This window comes from Corythoichthys intestinalis, chromosome 1 (assembly GCF_030265065.1).
Source record: "Corythoichthys intestinalis isolate RoL2023-P3 chromosome 1, ASM3026506v1, whole genome shotgun sequence".
Classification (NCBI taxonomy): domain Eukaryota; kingdom Metazoa; phylum Chordata; class Actinopteri; order Syngnathiformes; family Syngnathidae; genus Corythoichthys; species Corythoichthys intestinalis.
In genome coordinates, this window is record NC_080395.1 from 12,863,763 (window position 1) to 12,877,938 (window position 14,176).

The 14,176-nt window shown below is 38.4% G+C and overlaps 1 protein-coding gene across 2 annotated transcripts; it reads right to left on the reverse strand.

Moving 5' to 3' along the window:
* Positions 1–1,729: 1,729 nt before the first annotated feature.
* Positions 1,730–13,796, reverse strand: LOC130915844 (gastrula zinc finger protein XlCGF8.2DB-like). 2 transcript variants are annotated; one of them, XM_057835995.1, is made up of 3 exons: positions 13,618–13,796; positions 13,352–13,459; positions 1,730–5,346 (listed from the first exon to the last, which is right to left on the reverse strand). In XM_057835995.1, the coding sequence occupies exons 2-3, from the start codon at positions 13,355–13,357 to the stop codon at positions 4,339–4,341; spliced, it is 1,014 nt and encodes a 337-aa protein (XP_057691978.1). In that variant the 5' UTR covers positions 13,358–13,459; positions 13,618–13,796; the 3' UTR covers positions 1,730–4,338. The 2 variants fall into 2 exon arrangements, with proteins under 2 accessions (XP_057691978.1, XP_057691969.1); XM_057835986.1 differs by having other exon boundaries at positions 13,352–13,796.
* Between the last annotated feature and the right edge of the window lie 380 nt (positions 13,797–14,176).

Here is a 14,176-nt window from a genome sequence, read left to right on the forward strand (position 1 = left end):
ACGGTTTGAATGAAAAATAAAGTGTTCAAATGCGAATTTCTGAGTCTCAAATATTTTTTCACATTCAAACCTTTTTTCTACGATTGAATTTTTAAAAGTTTTTGATTGAAGTGATTTTTCTTTTCAAAATGTATATTTTTTTGTTTGAAGCGACTTAATTTTTGATTCAATAATAAAGACACAAATGTCCTAGCCAAAATGTGGTCCAAACGCAAAATTACATGACTTCAATCAAAAATGGTGTTTCAATCAAAAAAAAAACTTGACTTAAATTAAAAAAAAAAAAAAAAATCAATCAAAGAAAAATAGTTTTCAAATATATATTTTTTGTGTTTCAAATTTATTTTTGCATTCAAACACATTTTTTGATTGAAGAGACGTTTTCTTCGATTGAAAATATATATTTTGATTGAAGCAACTTTTTTTTTTGATTGACTATTTAATAGAGACACAAATCTACCTCCATAACTGTAGCCATAGCCGACAAACTACGTCCACATTAGTGTTGCATCGTTCGTGAACGATTCGTTCTTTTTGAATGAATTGTTTGGGTGAACGAGACCGAACTAATCACCTTCTGCACTGATTCGTTCTGTGAAGTTGGGGCTTGCCTTGTTATCTGCGTGGGAGGGCGTTGAGCAAGCGGCAGAGTCTACTGACATAGCACACGACCAATCGACGTCAGCCTCATCGCGGGCAGGGGAGGGAGCGGAAACAGAATCAGGGCGTCTGTCACTCACTTCCACGTGTGGCCAATAACCAGCCAGAGTGCAGGCAGGGGGCAAGACTGAGTTATGTCACTTCCCGATCACTGACTCTCCGTCCTACCGAGAATGCTTAGATGATTCGTTCTGCTAGAATGCTACGCTAATTTATAGTGCGCCTACACCGGCAGTCACGCAGCAGCGCTGCGGCAGTGAACGAGCTAAGGACTGAAAGGAAAGGGCTTTATCACATATTCTTTCATGTTGAGCCTATCATATGCTACTCAAATGCACAAAAATCACCACATAAACACAGTGAGCAAAGTTTACTGTGCTTTTCTCAACAGACTTGAGACTACATATGACGACATTGTATCCACTTTACAGTACGTTAAAACTTTCGCCGGTAGCTACAAGGCGATAAGGCTGAGGTATGGAGACGTCGCGGGGGCGGGCGAGAAAGCTGTCAAGAGACTCTAGCTGGACTTCATGGCAGCGAAATTGATCTAATCTGTGCCCATGGAAAATGACTATTTAGTATGATCACCATAATACTGATTTGCTATGAAACGGTAGTTTCATGACATATTTTTCCGAGAGTTTTTTCTTTTTTTTCCCCGTGTCACAGCTTGTCGGGTTGGGGCGCAAATTAATTAACGTTGAGTCCATCAGTCCATCCTGTGCGACTAAAGCGTCCAATAATTAAACGCGGGGACGTAGGATGTGTATATATACATGTATGTCTCCATTTTCTTAACATACCAATGAGAGTGGAATGGTTACATTGTAAAGAGCAAACAATTCTTTTTTCGTCAGCATTTGGCGATCTGAGATCGGGAGGGGATGACTGCGTGGAGTTGATGGGATTATTTATATATTAATACCAGTGCAAAAATGACATTTCAACACGACTTTTAGGTAATTTTTTTTCGAGTGTTGTTTTATTTATTTTCGTGTCAGAGAAGCCAAATAATAAAAATATTACATTTTATTTATGACGCTGATTTAATATATTATTAATATACATTATAAATTGATTATTTATTAATATTTTTTATATTTTCTTATTTTTGTGAAATAAATCTCACTCAACCGAAAAAAAATAGCCGAAGACAGTTTATTTAAATTCCACATTTATTTGTTCTTCAGCCAAAATGATTTGGTGGTGTATCAAGTGGCTTTCACGAGCAGCCAGCTCACGTAAACACACGTTTAAGCTACGAATACGGAAGGGAGCGTACACGCAATTTAGCGTGATTGAAAAAGTTTGTGCTTTAAAAAAAAAAAGGGAAATGTTTAACCGTTTCCTATATCACAGAGAAGCAAGCACAAGCCATGGCTTTGATCCCATAGAAATATGATAGACGGGGAAATTCTCATTGCTGCAACGGCTGGGGAGACCCGGGCGCCGGCAAAGACGAGGCAGTGAAAAACCCCCCCAGAAAAACACAGTCTGTCACACACTCACTTCTGAATCTACGAAGAGAGCGGCCAATGAATTTGGCAACGTCACTTCCCGTTCACTGAACGAACGATTCATTTGGGCGGTTGTGGGTGGGGTGGTGGGGGAGGGGGGGTGAGGAGGGTGAACGATTCGTTGAACGATTTGTTTGAACGAATCTTTTTACTGAACGAACCGGAATTGATTCGTTTCCTCAGGTGAACAACTTTTCCCGTCACTAGTCCACATGACACAGTAGATATCATATTATAGAACTAGATGCAAATGACAGACACAGCTGCAATATGTTTTAAGGACTACATGCGTTAGTAAGCAGCCGCCATCTTAAAGCAGTAGACCTCTCAGGAAGGCTGATGTAGAGATCTTTCCTAGCGAACCTAAATAACTTTTTTTTTTTTAATCTAAAATTCTCCTAAATCGGCAAAATCTTAACTTAAATCTATCTTTAAATGATGAAACAGTTTTAAAACTTACACGTTTAAAGTAGACAGAAGGGAACTAATGCAATAACGGGAGCAATTTTAACGACTTTAACGGTTGATTCACAACTTTAAATGACTTCCACACATAGCAAAGGTTACTATCTAGTTATCGCAATACCCTTGTGTCTAGTTAAGTGGAGGGTAAAGAATTGCGCTAGGGCCAATTGTCCCCCAGACCCTTTATACTTCACATTGCGTGACCTGTTTTTTTTTTTTTTAATGAGGAAAAAAAAGAAAAGAAAATTATCATGTTACTTTGCCAAGTAACTAATTACTCTTACATTCAGGTAACTGAGTTATGAACACAATTACTTTTGGGGAGAAGTAATTTGTAACTAATTCATTACTTTTTAAAAGTAAAATTAACAACACTGAATTTGATACATATGTGTATTTCTTTTAATTCTATGAAATAAATGAATTGATAAATTAATACAACGTGAATAAAAAACTACGGTATTTACAATAGAGGAAGTAAAAAAAAAAAAAAAAAATCACACATCTTGAAAGACCCGAAAATGATGTTCCTTGAATCGTGTTTCGGGTCTTTCAACATCATACATACACATACATATTCAAATATTACATTTGTTATGTATAATAATTATTACATATGTGATAATTACTCTCTCTCTCTATATGGCGGAAACACAGACAACAACAACTTGTTTGATAGAACAATATGTCTATATGCTGCCATAGCAGATTCATGGCGCATTAAGCCCCCGAACTATTTTTAATTTGGCCGTTTTACCCTGAAAACCCCCTTTTACAGACATCAAGCGACCGCTTTTGTTTCAACCCAGCCATAAAACGAAGGTAATTATATTTTTCAAAATGTAATTTTTAGCTTAGAATCATTAATTGATGTCTAATATTTTGTTGGGGAAAAAAAAAAACGACTTAAAAAATTATTCACTTGCATATTTTAACTTTAAAACAAATAACGTCACAATGAAAAAAAGGTGTAAAAAAAAGTCACTGATATTAACACATAACTATCGCTTGATTGTATTTTTTTCGTTACTGTCGCATTTTCTCCGATATGTTAGATGATAATTGATCCACACAAAGGAAAATTGGAAAAAAAAACATTTAAAGGGGTAAATATATGAAAATCTCGACCACCCCTTGATGTCTGCGATTTCTCTATCGCGACCCTTGTTATATTACTATATTTCATCCATAAAATCCCCAAAAGATCCGGCTGTGGCAATTCACAGCTGTGCCTTGACGCTCAGTGATACGTACATGCTACATGGAGTTTTTGGATCGAAACAAGGTAAGTACACGATATCTCGTTAAAGTCATGGCATCTATAAATCTGCTCTGGCGTGCTCTCACCTCCAGATAGGGTTTTGATGTTTAAATTTTTTTTTTTTTCTTAAATGCCCTCCTGTTCAAAATTTTTCTTCCCCCATTTAATTGAGATTTTAAGCTTTCCAATAATGAATCACACATGCATATCAGACAATTTTTAAATTTGGTCAAATTGGGGGTCTGAGAGCGGAAATTCAAGTCACCTGAGTGTTTTCCGCCATATATATTGGATAGAAAAAGAACAGCACCTGAAAAATCATTTCAACAACAAAAGAGGCTCAAGGGAAACCGAATTATTAAAATGCTTTTTCCACTGTAAATGCGTGGCAGGAATCAGAATATTTTGTCACACGCTGCAATTCAAAGGTTTTTACCCATTATGAACTCTTGCGTGCTTTACTAAAGTTCCTTTCTGAGCAAATCTTTTACCACAAAGTGAGCATGCAAAAGGTTTTTCCCCAGTGTGTATGCGCTTATGTATTTCTAAAATATCCTTCCGAGAAAATCCTTTACCACAAAGTGTGCAGGCGAAAGGCTTTTCTCCAGTGTGTGTACGCTTATGCGTTTTTAAATCACATTTCTGATTAAATCTTTTATCGCAAAGTGTGCAGGCGAAAGGCTTTTCTCCAGTGTGTGTACGCCTATGTCTAATTAAATTACCATGCAGAGAAAATCTTTTTTCGCAAAGTGTGCAGGCAAAAGGCTTTTCTCCAGTGTGTGTATGCTTATGTCTTTCTAAATTAGCCTTCCGAGAAAATCCTTTACCACAAAGTGTGCAGGCGAAAGGCTTTTCTCCAGTGTGTGTAAGCTTATGCTTTTTTAAATCACTTTTCTGATTAATTCTTTTACCGCAAATTGTGCAGGCAAAAGGCTTCTCCCCGCTGTGTTTACACATGTGTGCTTTTAAATTGTGTTTCCAAGAATATGTTTTATCACAGAGTGAGCAGGGAAAAGGTTTCCCAACCACGCATTCCTTGGCGTCTCTACTCAATGATGACTCGTTTAAAGATTTTGTCGCATTTTGGTCAGAGGCATCTTCCTCCTCATCAGTATTAAAGTTAGAAGAATGTGACGTTATGTCGAGGCTGTCCGGTCGCGATCGTCCCTCTACTTTTGCTGTCACGTGCTGAAATGGACTGTCGGTCAAAAGGTTCGCTGCTCCACTCTCTTGCCTTGGTCCTTTGTCTTCTTCGCTCTTCACACTGACATCCATCGGAAACGTGTGGATTTCTACTTCCTGGTCTTCTTCTTTCATGTCGGGGGTCTCTGGCTCTGCCTCCTGTTTGACGAACGGCATCTCGGACTCCTCTTCCTGTTTGATGTGGAGGAGATCGTGCTTCTCATGGTGAAGATCATCTACAGTGACATCTGTGGGACACTGGGTGGAAAAAGAAAATCATGTGATTTCTTGATGTTGGCGATATGGAGAAAAATACAGGTAGTTCCTGGGACTACCCGACGTACCCGACTTACGTTATTTCGACTGTACGACGAATTTGTTTTTATTATTATTATAATGTTGACTTTTGTTTTGTGATGCATGTTTTTATTTTGGCGTAGGAAGTGTAGAGCAGGTAGTACTTCCACGTGAGACTCACACATGAAGTAGAACGTAGGCCTGTTGCAATCACAAATTTTAGTAGGCGATACTCAAATTTTTGCCGATATGCGATAATTAGTCTTTTTTTTTTAAACCAATTCATCTATCAATGTAGTGACAATACATCCTCATAAATCATCCATTCAAATGCAATTAATTGATTCTATCAAATAAAACACAAACTATATTAAAAATACATATTTTAAAAAAACACAACGCATGAGTCATTTTAAATCTAATTAAGTGCAGAATATGAAATAGGTCAAAAATCCAATGTCATTTTTGTTGTCTGCCAATTAGAGCCCATTAAATGTGTTATTCTGATCCAAAATGACTGTCATGTTGTCCAGCAAATTGCGCATTTTAACAAATTTGAAGCCAAATTATTATCATTAATTACATCATATTATCATTGAGAATCAGATTTTTTATAATGGGTGCCATTTTAAATCTATTCTTATTGTAGAATCTGAAGTATGTGAGATGGCCCCCAGAAATCAGAACATTGGCATGCTTTTATTTTTAGATGTTTACCAGAAGTACGTTAGCAAAACCACTAACCGTAAGCTTTACACTCAGTTAAAAAAAAAACAAAAATCAAAGTGCACCTCGCGTTTCGTCATGGATGGTCAGTAATACATTTTTTTGTCCGCATCATTTTCAAATGCTGTAGTCCAGCGAGTTTTCATGTTAAAAGTGTTACTTTCTAACCTCAATTTTGCATGAACTTGATCACATATACCATATACATATACGGAATGTCGGGGATGGAGACAAAGTCATAACATTGCACGCCCTGAAAATATACCCTGTCGCAAACACAGATCACTAACTGCTCGTTTATGTGCATGCTGCCTGAACTGTAACAGCTGTATACAATAGAGCTGCTTGACTGAATGCTGAGTTCACTGGACAGAATTTTCTCAACAATGCGACCTTTGCCAAACCAACGCCCATGTCCGGCCAACACCTTCACGTCTGGATATTCCTCCCTACACAAATCTGACAATCACCCTAATCAATGAACTCACACTAATCGACAACATTCTCCCGTCTTCCCTTGTCTTTCTTCGGTTCTTTCTTTCTTCGGGCTAATCATATGACATTTTGCAACTGTCAATGATACCGATGATGATGACAATAAACATTTCATTCTAGGGCTGTCCCAAACGACTAATTTCCTCCCGATTAGTCAGCCGACTATTTTTACGATTAGTCGACTAATCTATTATTATCATTTTTTTTTTACCACTTTAATAACAAAATTTTTGTTAACACTTATTAATTCACAAAAAAACATTTGGGAACACCTAAATTCTTTATTAACGTATAAATAAATAACATAAATATCAATAATAAATCACAAACAATGAGGTCAAAGGCTGCGGGCATTAACTGGTGCAAAAAAATGTAAACGGAAACACTGTGACTTCACCTTTTTAACAGGAGTCAAAACAATTCTTACTGAAAAACAGGTCTAATTTTACTGGGAATCCCTCTCTTTGGGTGTGAGGTGTAAAGCCGGCGACGCTATGGAGGTGCGACTCCGGCCAGAGAATCAACGGATCAACAGTTCAGGATTTGATTTATTTGTTGTGTTGCGGTTTTCTGCAAACACAGGACAACCATGTAACATGTCACTATTACAATATATAAACACATACTGTATAAACCTATAGCTAAATTAACAGGAAAAACATTAAACATAATATAAATGAAATACACTGCTAATCATGCACAATAATGAGCATACCAACTGAGCAGGAAATTAACTTAACAATTTAGATAAGTGAATTGGCAACAACAAACTCTCAACCTTCAGAATGTAGCCAAAAGAGCCAACGATTAGCACCAGCGGTAAGCGGCTAGCGCGGCGGCTAGCGCTCGGAAGCTAGCGGTTAGCTCGTGGCGGCTAACAACGCAACGGACCACAAACAGGCAAATCATCTGCCAAAGGTGTTCAAACAATTCCAAAGTACACTTCTACACCACACCCACCTTTTTCATCCACACACAACACCCGGAAGGCAACAAACAGGACGGCAGATTTTGGGACGAACTGCACGCATTGAAAGGAGGAAAAAAAGTCACTTGTGCACACGGCAGTGAAGGGAGGAAAAAGAGAGTCACTCGCACGCGCCACTCTCCTTGAAGGGCCAGTGTAGCAGCGACTGAACTGAAGCACACACACTCACAATGGGGCTTTCCTACACTTACTCTTTTTGCGGTATGTCATTGTCTATATTGTTCTAAATGTTAAAATGAATTGCAATGTCCTGGACAATCATTTTCAGAAAGCCTTGGTGTGAGTTCAGATGCTCTTTCCGGTGTGCATTCCGTATTTTTTGGGGAGGGGAAAAACTGTTCAACTTTTGTTTGCTTTAACCTGAAGACAACGCAGAGGGCACACTGAAATATTACAATTATTTTGAATGAAAGGCACACATACCCACAGTAACAAAAATTTAGTATATAGTATTAATTTTATAGTATACTACTATATGTAAAACTTTATAGTATTAAATAACTAACATTAGTGCAGTCATGGATTACAGTAAGCAGGCTAGTGGTGTTTCCATATATATTTTTTATTATATTATGTATAGAGACCCTACCCACGTGACGTCACAACTCCGCCCTCCTGACTGGTGCCGCCCAATTGTCCGTCAACACATCGTGTTTCCCTGTTACGGCTATGTACATTCCTCCTATTTACGGCGTGTTTTTCTGCTCGTTAACATTAATACCGTATTGGCCCGAATATAAGACGACCCCGATTATAAGACGACCCCCTCTTTTTCAAGACTCAAGTTTGAAAAAAGACTTTTTGAACACCAAATTATTTTTTATACAGAAAATAATTACAATACATCTGAAACAAATGATTATAACAATATATTTGAGAGAAAAGGCATTTAATTTCGCATTCAGAATTTAATATCTGAACATTTAAACATTTAACATTTAAATATGTAAACTAAAGTGCAATCAAATTCATAAATGAATGGCTTCTGGTTTTTGAAATATAAATAAGAAAAAAATATTGTGATAAAACAAAATTGCAATAACTGCATTAATTATCAAAGTGAAGTCTAACTGTAACTGAAGTTCAGCATTCGATTCATTGATGACTGGCGCCATCCAGCGTCGTGAATGAGTATATGTCTCGGGCGCAGTTTTTTTTTTTTTTTTTTTAGGCCGCAGTTATAAGACGTCCCCCAGGTTTTCATTCTTACTTTAATGCAAAAAACACCGTCTTATATTCGGGCCAATACGGTAATCAAAATGGTGAAGGCGTGTGTGGCGGTCGGTTGCAATAACAGAGAAGATAGACGGAGAGACTTGAAGTTCTACCGGATTCCGAGAGACCCGGAGAGGAGAGGGCGAGATGGGCTGCTGCAATTCGACGAGAAAACTGGGCTCCAAATGATTACCACAGATTATGTAGTAGTCATTTTATATCTGGTAAGATGCATTTAATATATATTTAGAGGGTTTGGGGCTGACAACCACAATTAAGATCATTGCTAGGCTAATCGCCGACAACATACAAGTATGTATGTAGTGAGAGCGCTATCGCTAAACCATATAAACATTAAAAGCCCTAGCTCCATCGACAAATGACATGAAATACATTAGTGGCAGGGCAGGATGAGTGCATAAAAGGTAAAAAAGGGAGCAGACGTCCACTTATGCACTTTTAATAGACAAAAATAAATAAATTCAGCTCAACCACTCGTCACTCGGGAGTACAACAGTAGACTTGACAGTGGATGTTAGCAAGAACAAAAGATTTTGAATTGAAAATTTCGTAACTCACATTTCCAAGCACAAGATAGATTCCTGCCGAATTTTCGTGGACGAGGACCTGTTTCACCCAACCAGCAACGAAGTATTTATAAGCCTCCAAGCTCTTAAAGTTTTTCAAACTTTCGTGAGAATAGGCTGATTTTGTGTGGACAAGATAGTTGTACATATCAGGGTAGCTAGCAGATGTCAGGCAAATACGGCGGAGACAGCGGGTCGAAAAACATCTATTTAGGCATCAAATATGGATCTGGCGAATGGATAAACTGAAGCTTTTCCACATAACGCCTTTTGTGCAACGCATCAAGGAACAATACCACGATCACGTGATTTTGTGACGTCGGTGGGTAGGGTCTATACAGGAAATATGTATATATTTTCGCTAAGTGGGAGCTTCCATGATCCTAATAAATGTAATAATTTAAAAAATATATAATTATATTAATTATTTTATGAAATAAAAATGCTTGTGATACGATGCACATAAAGGCAACTTCCATTAAAAAAATCGTTAGAGAGTTGTATGGACTTACAATCCGCTATCTTGTTGTTTCTTGTCGTCTTCCAAAATTATACTTGGGTGAAGGCGCTTCAAGTGATCGTTTATAGCCGACGTGCTACCGTGGTATGCGAGCTCAGCTTAGCAAAGAGTACACATAGTGGCACCCTCCATATTTTCCTTGAAATAATTCCAGGCTCTGGCTATTCTGGTCTGCTTTTTTGGCTTTATGCCGCTTTCACGTGTTACCATCTCTGCCCTTTTTGGAAATTGCCGGTGTTTTCAACTCCTCACCGGAGATTCAATTGGCGCGTTGTCGTCGGTTCGTCCGATTTCCTCCTCGGGAAGGCGGCAGCGTGCATAAAAACACCGAGAGGCGTCGGATGGCTCTTTAAGGAAACTTTTATTGACCAAAACAAAAATGTGGGGGATGAAGCCACTCAACCCGGCGCTACCCGCGCACTTTTCCAACTCGCCAATCTCGCTCCCTCTCTCTCGCTCGCCCACTTTCTTCCTCTTTGCTCAATCTGACAATGCCGGTCACATTGAAATAACAGCGGCCCCCTTGGGGGTGCCAGTAACGACTGCCTGTATCGTGAGCGTCCGCCATTCTAAACTTTATTCGCATGTCATTTTTTAAAACCCGTCATTACCCGTCGACGGTATGTTTTGCCCGTCGACGCATTTACGTCAGCGACAACGTCGACTAGTCGGGACAACTCTATTTCATTCATTCATTGCTGCTACCAGCCAACATGACACGCTTGCTGCAGCGTAACTCCCAAAAAAAAAAAAAAAAAAAAAAAAAAAAAAAAAATCGAAATATGGAACGACCAACACATCATATTTAAATCACGCTTTGACTTGTTGCATGTTGTCACAGGCTTATTTCTGTTTGAAGTGGGAGTGGAATGAATGACTTAATCCGCTACCACACCTTCCAGTTCAAACGGATTGGACGACTACTCGTGATAAACTCATTTAAATTCACAGCAGAAGGATAAAATTAGCGTATTTACCTGTTCATTACTTGTTTTGTAGAATACCCTAGAATGATTTCCTGACCGATATTTGTTGCGTCGCCTTATCGTGAGATCATCGTTATAGTGAGCCATGTATCACCAGCGTTGTCAGTAACGCGTTAGTTAGTAACGCGTGAGTGTAATCTGATTACTTTCTTTCAGTAACGAGGAATCGAACGCGTTCATTTTTCTACACCAGTAATCTGATTAAAGTTAGTTTCCTTAGTGTCTCTGCGTTACTATTTTTTCATTGCTTCATAATGTATGTAGAATGAAGAATATTGTAGTCATGCACGCAGAGCATTTTGAATACAAAATGCTAAAATAAAAGGTTCCCAGTACGTGTTTCCATGACAACCTCTCAGCTACTTCCCGTTTGGTCTCGCGTCACATGTGTTACGGGACTGAAAAAGGCGTGGGTCAGGCGGGTGGACATTCGAGCCGAGTGTTGAGACGTTGCCAGGGAATGTTGATCTGTTGATATCCATGAATGAAGGTGAGTATTTTTCTTTCATTCTGGAGGGTGTCAGCAAAAGGTTGGACCCCCTACATGCGCAGCCGCTTCGTAGCTTTGCTGGAGCAACGACGATGTATTTATCGTAAAAAAACCTCATAAGAAACAAAGCTATTTAGTAGGGCTGTCAAAATTATCGTGTTAACACGCGGTAATTAATTTTTTAAATTGATCACGTTAAAATATTTGACGCAATTAACGCACATGTCCCGCTCAGACAGTATTCTGCCTTTTGGTAAGTTTTACAGCAAGGGTTTTTGTGCTGTCTAACAGCGAACTCTTGTGGTCGCTTTGCGACATGGTTTATTGTTGTCTTGCCAGTTCAATATGGCTGCAGGACGTCTCGGGCTGACGCCTACGTTGTAATGTTGTGCTTATATGATCCTTGGACAAGATTTGTCCGTAAGTATGGTTGTTGAAAATAATGCACATATTATGTTAGTAAGCGAAATGTTATATTTTTTGTATGAGACGCTTTTTGTTTATGTTTTGTGAACCTGTATAGCGTGCTAAGCTAACGTTGTTGCTAATGCAATGCTTGTGTACTTTTTTTTGTAGTTTTACGACGGTCTAAAGAGGACAATGGTTTGAGGCCATTTTATTAATAAATCCGATGAAAAAGAAAGAAGTCTGATTATTATGGCGTCATTCACTAGCTGTCTAGCTTTGGAAAAAGTAGACGCTTCGGAGTGAGGACAGCATAGAGAGATTTAAATGACAGTAGAGTGAAATGCCCACTACAGTCCTTATGTACCGTATGTTGAATGTATATGTCCATCTTGTGTTTTATCTTTCCATTCCAACAATTTATTTTACAGAATATATATGTAATTTACAGAAAAATATGGCATATTTTATATATGGTTTGAATTGTGATTAATTGCGATTAATTACGATTAATTAATTTTTAAGCTGTAATTAGCTCGATTAAAATTTTTAATCGTTTGACAGCCCTACTATTTAGCTATATTAGCATTCAACCACGAACTAACACAGAACAATTACAAGACTCATATAATATACTGCATCTCTGTGTACACATATAACCCTATGTACAACAAAAGACACGTGATCGACATGAACAGGAGATAAACTTACAGAAAGGTGTATGGATCCACATCTTTTAGAACTCCTTATTGAACTCCTTACTGTAGTCTGATTTTTCACCAAACCGTCAGTAGATGGTGGTAATTCCCCATGAAACAATGGGTGAACTACCAACAAAAAAGAAGAAGAAGATCTACTCCTTCTCCCGCCCCTACTAGTAGGAGCCACGTCAACGCAGGCAAGCGCTGCTCCCTAGCGGCCGGAGGGATTCTCTTCAAATTGGTCCAGTGAAAAATCATAAAAACCGGACATTTTCATGAATTTATGAAACCCGGCCAGACGCTCCGGAGGGCACATAATAGGAGGACATGTCCGGGCAAAAGAGGACGCTTGGTCACCCTAGGCTTAATCTTCGAGTTAGCGGGGTTTAATTGGTCGGTGGAGTTGATTTGAACAGATTCCAAGCAATTTGTCAGATATTTGTTGGTTTCAGGGCTCCATAGTGGCAAAGATAGCGCGAGTCACGGTGCTTATGCGAAAAATTCTGATATTCCCTTTAAATTCAAACATTGTAAAGTCAATTACATGTGATGACATTTTTCTGTTGTCATTCTTATGTTGAGGTGGGACAGGGAGAAAAATGGGTAAAAAGTAAATGATATATTACTTTTAAAGAAACGTGGTTACTTTGATAATGAAGTAATCAGTAAAGTAACTAGATTGTTGTTTTTTTTAGGCGCAATCAGTAATTAAATTACTTTTTCAAGTAATCCGTGACAACACTGCGTATCACAAGCCAGCTTTGGGATTTTTGCCTTCCAGTCGCAATCACTGATAACAGGCGGATCAAAACAAGTGTTTTTCCATAAAAACATAATAATTTCATAATCTTACCCTCATTTTCTTTCGTTTTTCAATTGCTCGTCGTGGCCTGGATTACCTCTCCTCGTCAGCATCCACGTCTCGATCCTTTCGGCTTCAGTCAGTTGTATTTTGTCGCATCTTTAAAATAAATTTTAAGTAATCGGAATGAGTTAGCGTGTCTTGGCTAGCGAACTAAGCTTAAAAAAAAGTGAAGTAAGCCTGGGAAGCTTCAACATCAAGCCAAACAACTTCCAATAAGCTTAAAGATAGGACGTTTTAGTCCACTAAAATCTTACTTGGGTATTCACCCGATGAGAAAACTTTGAAGACACGCGTTTGGTTAGAAGAAGGCTACAGGAAAGAACTGCAAGTCTGGCGAGGGTACACGGAAGTTGCGTCAAGTGAACCGGAAGTAGAAACGTTCAGTCCCTGAAACTTCAGGGTAATACGTTGAAGCGTTTGAGACTAAACTACTTGAAATCACCGGGTTCCAAAAATATGATTTGAATTTGAGTCATAGCTATCAAGAACTCAATTATGAAGGGTCAAAATTCTGTCCGTTAAAAGTTCGGTCTTGACTGTACCACTACCGCGTCTTCATCCATCAAGGAACATAACAATGAACTCGTTTCATTTTAAAGCACTGAAGCTTCTCAGTCTTCTCAATTGGTATAGTTTTTTTTTCGCTAGCCATGAGATATAATTATTCCAAAAGTACGAAAATAGAAGAGTGCAGGGAAGAACAACTTCGAGGCGAAGGGACGGCAAAGAGAGGTCGCTGTTGCAAGATGCCTGCACTCAAAGCAAGTTGTTTCATTTGACTGATAAAATATTTAAAAATTTGATACATATGTG